At 39.1% G+C, this 9,083-nt stretch overlaps 1 protein-coding gene across 1 annotated transcript in view; it reads right to left on the minus strand.

Annotated features, from left to right (window-relative positions):
• Window positions 1-2,923: 2,923 nt before the first annotated feature.
• LOC147698642 (thread biopolymer filament subunit alpha-like) overlaps window positions 2,924-9,083 on the minus strand; it is a 14,591-nt gene continuing 8,431 nt past the window's right edge. Inside the window, exons 6-10 of the mRNA XM_086935228.1 lie at window positions 8,165-8,290; window positions 7,761-7,874; window positions 5,906-6,012; window positions 3,916-4,196; window positions 2,924-3,681 (exon numbers count right to left, since the gene is read on the minus strand). Coding sequence (XP_086791354.1) covers window positions 3,647-3,681; window positions 3,916-4,196; window positions 5,906-6,012; window positions 7,761-7,874; window positions 8,165-8,290 — 663 coding nt within the window. The 3' untranslated portion in view covers window positions 2,924-3,646. The remainder of the gene's footprint in view (window positions 3,682-3,915; window positions 4,197-5,905; window positions 6,013-7,760; window positions 7,875-8,164; window positions 8,291-9,083) is intronic.

Here is a 9,083-nt window from a genome sequence, read left to right on the forward strand (position 1 = left end):
TTTGTAATTTGAACATGGGGGGCAATCTTACCAAGAAGTTAAAAAAAACAATACAAATCCCACCAGGTTGCTGCAATAAAGGTTTGTGATCTGTACTCCTAACTAAACTCACACCCCCATACAAATGTCCTGGAATGATTCAAAGCCTATGTGACATTCAACATCTCCCTTTTGATTAATTATGCTCTGCATCTGTCAAAGAGTTGAAAGCAAAGGCAACCCTCCTCTCAAACCAACTTGGTTTCGCAAGAAAACAGCCCTTATACCCACCACACTGGCATCTATAGTGATGAATGTCTTATGCTTGACATTAAATAGGTGTCAATAATATGGCAAAGCAATTTAAATTATCATCCCAAATTATTGAACTTCGCCACTTTACCATTCAGATTTCCCTTTCTTCCATAATGAAACTCAAAAAGGCTCAGTTTTGTCTGAATACTCATGTCAAACTTTCCATAATATTTGACAAGGCCCAAAAAACGACTTCAACACTTTCTTATCCCATAGTTTTGTAAGATCCTTAATAGCCTTGACAAAGTCACCTTTAGGTGTAACACCTTGTGCACATATCGTATACCTAAGATATGCAATCTCCTCTTTCAGAAATGTACACTTTTCTCTATGACGAATGTTAGTCCTGTCAGCCTTAGAGTGGTCTTCCCCTAACCTTTTTGCTTGCTTACCTCCTCCTTTTGTTGGCTTTAGGATTCTGAGCAGTTCATCACTGCTGACCACTGCTAAAGTGCATGTGCTTCTACCCTAAACATAACATTGACACATACTTGACATATTTAATTTCCTTGTCCGTCCGTTGGAAAGTGGCATACCATAAACCGAGGGCCAGTAAATTAAATGCTTTTAGTGGGCCTGTAGCACTGATTGTGCCACACACACAAGTAGCCCTTTAACATGTCTCAGACCTGCTACTGCAGAGCGTGTGTGTGCAGTTTTTCTGCCACTTCGACTTGGCATTTAAAACCCTTTTACCCAGACATACAACCCCTCTTATATTATACCTAAGTCACCCCTAAGGTTGGCACTAGGTAGCCCATAGGGCAGGGTGCTGTGTAGCTTAAAGGTAAGACATGTATGTTTAAGTTTTGCATGCCCTGGTAGTGAAAAACACACAAAATATTTTTTCACTACTGTGAGGCCTACTCCACTCCTAGACTAATATTGAGAATTCTTTAATATACGATTAAGCTGTAACTCCTGATTGGAAAGGAGCAGCTGTATCATGTTTTATATCATTGAAATGGTAATGATAAATCCTCTTTACTAGTAAAGTTGGACTTAATATTACTAGTTTAGAAATTTCACTTTTAGAAATAAGCATTCATCTGCTTTTATTGCTCTGTCTGCTTTCTTGCTGTATCCAATACACGTCTGTGGTGGGTAATAGCTTTGCTTTGTGCATTCCCTCTAGGCAGACACAAACACAGGATGGTTAGGTATGTCTGAGCATTCATCTGCATTTTGCTGGCCCTTCCTGGGCAGGAGGGGAGGGAGAAGCTGACACTTGTACCTGAATAGAGTGACTGCAGGGGAATGTTGGCTTGTACCTAGTTTTGAAGTCTCAGGGACATCAAAGACTTCCTGCAAAGCTGCAACATTAGCTAGACTCTGCCATCTGTGAATCCAAGGCACTTTCTCAGCAGGCCAAAGCCGGTCCCTGTATCCGACCCACGCTTCACAGCAGTTGGCCTTAACTTTGAATTTGCCCCGTTCAAGAGCGATCAAATGTCCCCGGGTGGTGCTTTATGGCTATAAGCACTATATTTTCATTTAATCTTTAAAAATTCATAACTTCTACTTATTGTATTTTTCTTGGTTTGTTCATTTGTATTTATATAATTATTGTCTATCTTTCCTAACTCTGTGTGAAGTCTTTTTGTAGTGTTTTCATTGCGTTACTTTGTGTGTGTGTGAGTGTTGCACAAATACTTAACACATTGCCTCTTTAGATAAGCCTGGCTGCTCTGTGCCGGGCTAGCAGAGGGTGAGCACATATTATTTGATTCAAACATGACTCCCCTGTACAGCATTAATTCTTTCCAGAACATACGGCGTAAGGTATGAAAACCAGCAAGCTGCCTTAACCTCTTAAGTGCTTCAAACGTTCGGCGGACGACGGCACCACTACCTCAGGAGTGCTGCCGTCGGCCATTGAACGTTCGAACCTCATAGCTGCAATAGAACGTCCAGCACTGGAGCTGGACGTTCCATAGCCGTTATGAGGTTAATATGCAAACCAAGTAAAACTCTGAGTTGAGTCATGAATGATCAACAAGGGGCCAGGTGCTGCCAAACGTACCCCCACCCCGCTCAATAAAAAGCTTGCATTATGGCCATTTCAAGTTCTCCAGACTCTAGAACTCACAATCGCTACCAGCATCTGTACCCATGCTTCTTGGAATTCAGATATGATATTAAAAGGTACTCCTTCAGAAACTATATCCTAAATGAAAGACCACCTAATCAATTTTAGCCTGTTTGGGGGAATATTTTTTACAATACACTGATGACACTTCTACCTCCTAAAAGTCAACAACCATTGCAAACAAATAACTAATTTAACACCAAGAAAAACTCCTACTACTACTCTGAGAAATGTATCTCCTTCTTTGCTTTGTACATCCATATGCAGCATCACGATGAGGAGGTTGTAGAAATGAACCACAAGCTCAGAATGGCAATGAAGATGTAGTGATATGTACTATGTACTTCCATTTGCCTGGTTCCACCTACTGACATCTTCCTAGGCCGGTGGTGATTATTCTACACCATCAGTTTAAAGGTAATTAAAAAGAAAAATTGACACTAGGACAAAAACAGCCTTTTGCTCTCAGCTTGTTAAAGACATTCAAGCATATTAGATCACTTTTCAGTTTTCTTCAATAATCAACAACAATGAAACACCTTCAAGAAATGTCTGTTTTATTTCCAAACACAAAAACATGTTTTCAGTTTGAAATGCTTTCAGTGTAAGTTATAAAAAAGCCCTTATGGAGTTTAAGTACGACACCATAATATAAAACATGTTTAACAACAACATGTATGCAACGTTTCGAAATGGTTCTGTTAGAATCAACTATACAGTGTGCATTCTACATTAGAAAATTATTTTCCAACCAAACGTTCAAGGCACAGTGTTGGTTCAAACACCAAATCTCACAAATTACACTGCCTGAGTGTAACGACTAGAAATATGGTCCTCTAACACCACAATCCTTACTGGTCATGTGATAATCCTGGCTCACATCAGTAACCGGATGTTTGTGCTAGGTTTGGGTTTCGACACATAATTGACTCTTTGTTCAGGTGGCTATCCCCCAGACTAGTATATGAAAATAAAAATATCAAATAAAAAAGCATGATGGGAAGAGCTACATAGCTCACAACTTGATGTGTTATGCTGAAAATGTATATGCAGAGAGTATGCAGAAGAGTATAGATTAACTTCAAGGGATTTATCATTTTGTTCGGATATTACCCCAGCATGGGGGTATTCTCAGTTAGTCAGGTATAATCCATTGTAAATGCTGAATGGTGTTAGAATACTGATGTAACACTACTGTAGCTGGGACTAGTACAGCGCGTTGAATTCATGTTTCAAGCCACTAGGTCTTACTCAGCGCAGTTTTCAATACACGCTAGATGCTGTTGAACGCACAGAATCTGTAAAACAATGAAAAGACAGCTATTAGTACACAGCTTGTTGTATCAGCTAGCAATATTTTCTTTGCATTACTTTATAGTATTGAGGTTTGTGTTCTCTGACTGTCATTAAAATGAAAATGACATGAATCTTATTTTGCCACTTTAAAAAAATATTTTGTTACATTATGGTTATATATTTTGTCATTATATTGTAAACATTTACTATGGTAGAATGTGCATGGCTTTACTTACATGAGTTATTTAGTCCTGTAGATTCTCCAAGAAAACTGCTTCCACTAAAGCCAGATCCGAAACCGCCACCACCTCCGCCTCCAAGACTACCTCCAAGACCACCTCCAAGGCCACCTCCAAAGCCACCTCCAAGGCCGCCTCCAAAGCCACCGCCGAGGCCTCCACCAAGGCCACCTCCAAAGCCACCTCCTGATCCAAAGCCACTACCAGCTCCACCACCACCTCCGCCTCCCACACTCGTAGTAGATTTGTGAACTGTGACACTGCCTCCAGAGAGCAATCTGGGAGAAGACAGAAATAATCAGTTCAAATATTATCATAACTTTCAAAGCCAGAGTTTACAGGACAAAAAAACACCATTGCCAAATTACTATATTACACAGCATTTAACAATGACACATTTTGAGGTGCAAGCACCTAGATTTTATGTAGGTAAATTCACTTATTTTGATAAATGTTGACTAATGGCCTTTAATTATTCTGATTTGCTGCCAGTGCAACCGGATGAAATTATCTGGTGGCTAGTCAAATAATACGCTCATTACTAACAATACCAGGGTCCTTGTTAATAAAAGTTCATCTGGAGGATTGGTTATACCTGGTGGTGTATCTGGTGGTTATACTAGGTGGTGTATCTGAGCTCCTGCTGGGTACTCAAAGGAATGAAGTGGACATCCCTGACCGAAGCCACTTCAAAGGATGGATCATTCCCTCTCTCCTATTCATGAAACGGAAGATCTGCGGTGAGTGTTGCATGCACTGAGGTTAGCACTGGTAGCCACGAAAGTGAGATGGAAGTGTTTGTAGAATAAAGGTGGTCAGACAGAAATGCTTGGCCCATTTCCCGACCAAAAGTAGCAATAGTTGATTATCTTCGTTAATGTGGCTAATACTCCTCGAAGAAGCATTTTATCGTCCATCTGGGGTGATATTTACCATTTTGATATCGGCCTTCAATTTCCGTCGCCCTCACCAACAATCCTCAGGTCTAGAGTCTTATTTTCAACCGTGTTGCCTAATTTTACCCCACCTCAGGGTTACTGGCCTGCTCCATGCATGCACCCTCATTCACAGATGGTCTGCATAAATGTTATGTTATGTCATGTTATGCTAACATTTTGATTAAGCGCAACAGCTGCCCCAGCAAAGAGGCGTCCCGGTGCTGAGAATTCACAAGTACCAGGGGCAGGGGCATTATCCCTCTTCTGTAGCACTTTAGTATAAAAACTTCAGAAACTCTCACATTGCAAGCCAAGGGACTTCTAGATATAGATTTGCAGTGATGCCTTCTCCTCGAGGACAATATGTTAATTAACAGCAGGGGGTAGGAACATATTTAGATTTCATATTTGAAAATAAAGATAAGGCCAAATGAAGTCGTAAATTATAACTCCCTTTATTTTTTTCTATGTAAATGAAAAATAAATTAACACATAATGTTTGTGAAATATAACCCCAAGTACATTTTAATTCGATCCAAAGTGTTATCTTTTTCAAGGTGACAGCTGGGACTCCATCTGGTGTCATTTCTCACAACACAATCTCTCCAGCATGTTAATATAGTCAAGCTGCCTCGCATCCCAGCTGACTTATTTGGGCTTTACTTTTGCAAAAACAGATTTAGGATTGAATATTAACTATAACATCTTTAAACATATTCTCAGACACTAGCTCAATATTTTGAAACAGTGATCATCCTGCGATAGGATATGGTAGATTGTTGTCCTACACCGATTTGGGGAACATAAGAAAGGCAGCCTGCAACACAGCGGAGTGTGTAGGTTTCAAGCCTCTTGTGAGCTCAATATTTAGATATAGAGCACATGTCGACACTCAATATGTACCCGGTAAATACGTCTGGATGTGGAGTGTGGATAAAGTATACTTGAACTTACTTTATAAAACAAAACATTGACTCTAACTCCTGTACTTTTCAAGCATTACATCGCCAAAAAATCTCATCACACAGCAATAAAGTACAGATGTTTACCTGAGTTCTTCACTGTCCATAAGCTTCCTGTAAGCAGTGATTTCAACATCCAAGCCCATCTTAGCTGCCAAAAGTTCTTGATACTCTTGGCCATAATGAGCAATTTGCTGTGTGTGAAAACAATAAGCAATCAATAACTGAGAGCTGTAGAATCGTATTCAAAAGTGAAATTGTCATGAAAGTCTAAACTGACTGATGTTTTTTAAAAAATCAATGTGATAGAAAGTTTTAATGATTACACCAATTACATCTGTAAGTAATTTCTGACTGTGTCTTTTAATTTCAAGTTAACTACAGCGGTTTACTTTAGCACCACATGTTGTTGATTAATCAAAAAGGTTTACGATAGTCTATGAAAATGTATATAACAAACTCGGTCATTTATCATCAGTTTACTTTACACAAAGCTATTCTGTCCATACTCCTATTCTTAATGGCTGAAAAACCACAACCAGCAAAGGCAAGCATTAGGGACTCTGGGATGAGAACTCTGGACGCCCCAGATGGAGGCAAGCAGCTTCTGATAATGAAATGGGACAGAGGCATAGGGCCAGATTCCCCCCACGTGGGCTCACTCCATTCGCTTATTCTATGAACAAGGACATATAGGAATTGCAAGATTGCATGACAGAAGAGAAGTGCTGTGGCAGAAGCCTGTTTTCTCAGAGTGATCGTGTGAGGGTTGTAATTCATCGACAAACTGCACCGAGAGGAAGAAAACTGACTTAATGGATTGAAAGAGATGAGGATGGACACAAGAGGTGCCTTGTTTGTCTTCTCTCCATCTCTGCTTCCCCTGCATGTCCCTTGAGACAATGTGTAAAGAGTTGGGCATCCCCTCTACAAAGATAACGAGATTGAGTGGCTTAATCTTTGATGCAACATCATAAATGGTCCAGGTAATACAAACACAATTCACAGTGGAGCATTCACTGTTTAGACAGGAGTGAGTAATAATGCAGTTAAAAGGACAAAGCGTCAGCAGGGTGGGTGAACAGTACTTTCTAGATCAGTTACTGACTTCTATCCCGCAATGGGCAACAAAAAATTGAAGGTCCGCTGCATCATATGTCATTGTTTTAATATTCCAAGTGTAAGTATGTACAGCAACACTATAGCTAACAAGATCATGGGTCTTATTACCTAAAGTCAATTAAAATCCACTGCTTTTTAGGTTTTATGACATATGAGCAAAGTAAAAAAAAGCCAGATTGACACACATTTTGTCTTATTCCAATACATGAGGAAAGAGGTGGTGCAGTTACAGAATTCTACAAACACCACTTTCATAATTATTTTTTTTAAACCCAGAACATTAACAATTTAAAATATTTCTAATGTGATACCTTTATTAGTTTAGCACCAGAGGTAATGATCCATCTAATGCTCTTTTCAAGACACAGTTTTAGGATGACATGTTTGAATGCTGCCTTTACATAATAGGGTTGGCCAAATTATGTATCTCGATGGCAATGTACAGTAGTTGTTTTCACACTATTTTTCCATTATGGCTGCAGTATTATCTCCCATCTTCAGTCTTGATCTAGTTTGTATTCAACACATGATTTTTGTTGCACTCTGGCCAGTCCAAACATGGTGTTCCTTGGGTCGGCTTGCATTTCTAGATCAACTATGTATTACTTTTAGCTCAACTGCATGTGACTTTTTTGTACAAGTTGTTGCTTACCATCCCCATCAGATATTGTGTACTACTTGAAAACGTGCAGAAGAAATGATGTGTTGGCTATTATCTTTGCCAGAAAATGCTTTGCTTATTTCTAACTGATATTTTTACCTGGATAAAAAGGTATCGCATTTGAGTTTACGACACTGGAAGGCATTCAGCCCGTCTTACCTTCCTGATGTCATCTAACTGAGATTTCAGAGCTGCCACTTGTTCCTGGTATTGGTCACTTTCACTGCTGCTACCAGATTCTGCCTCAGCAAGTTGAGTCTCCAACTGCAGGTTCTGTAAAACAATAAATTATAATTATAAATGGTTATATTTTAAAATAGGGTAACATGTATTAAGAGATGGCCTTGCATTTATCGTGCAACTAGCTGACATCCACATTACAAATTGAAGGAATGCATTGTACATTTCAGATGGAGTCTTAAATAGAAATAGAAGCGGACAAAGATGTTCATTCTTTAGCTGATTTTCTAAAAAAGTGCAACTTGCAACAGTCCATAACATACAGCAGTCCATTAAATCATCTTCATTACAACTCACAGAGCAAATACAGTAACTTTAAGTACCAAGGTTTTAACGCGCTCGATTTCTCGCTGGATCGAATCGATCTGTAGTTTCAAGGCCCTCACTTCTTCTTTGTGTGCCTGTGCAGTGTGGGCCACTGGTCGCGTGGAGCCAACAACCGCAGAGATCTTGGAAAAAATGGAAAAACCAATCATTGGAGGGAGGTAAAAGTGAATAACTTCAAACAATGATATGCTCTCATTTTACGAACTTTGGCGAATATCATACTCCCAGGCATAACATGTGAAGCTGTTGAGGGTTGTTCCTTCCTCTGGCCAGTGACCATGCATGCAATTTTGACTTCTTTCTCAGATGCTCACAGGTGAGCTCAAGAAGGTGGGTCATCTTACATCATTAATGTGAGGGCTGTTTTTGGTTGATTACCTACAGGCATTTTCTGCAATGCGTATGAACATTAGTCATATGAATTTCTCCATGTTTTCTGTTTTTACTGATTTCTACTTATCCAGACAGAAAGCAGTACGTTTCAATGTCTGACAAATTTAAAACTGAGAAATGCAAAAATGTGTTTTTTTTATCCCTCTTGTCAATTTGAGTGCCAGACCAACAGCCTTATTTACTTACAGCATACAGAGTTAAACATTAAAAAAACAAAGAGGATTAGGTTTTCTGATGAAGCTTAAATAGCTGTAGATGTGCACGTACTAGTACTACAATGCTAATGACTTCAAGTGATTTCCCTATTCCATTATTACATCTACCTAAAAGAAATAATAAGTTATGAAAAAAAAATATTGATAAATTGGGCACAAACACCAAAAAACAATGTGAGAGTTCTAAAGGCATAATTACAAGTGCAACACATAATTCAGCTATATAATTAGTAAATACACTTTAATCTCAAAATGTATTCAGCTATGTCATAACATAGCATAACTCAATTGGTTGGTACTGCAACAG

Source organism: Lissotriton vulgaris, chromosome 8 (genome assembly GCF_964263255.1).
Source record: "Lissotriton vulgaris chromosome 8, aLisVul1.2, whole genome shotgun sequence".
Taxonomy (NCBI): Eukaryota; Metazoa; Chordata; class Amphibia; order Caudata; family Salamandridae; genus Lissotriton; species Lissotriton vulgaris.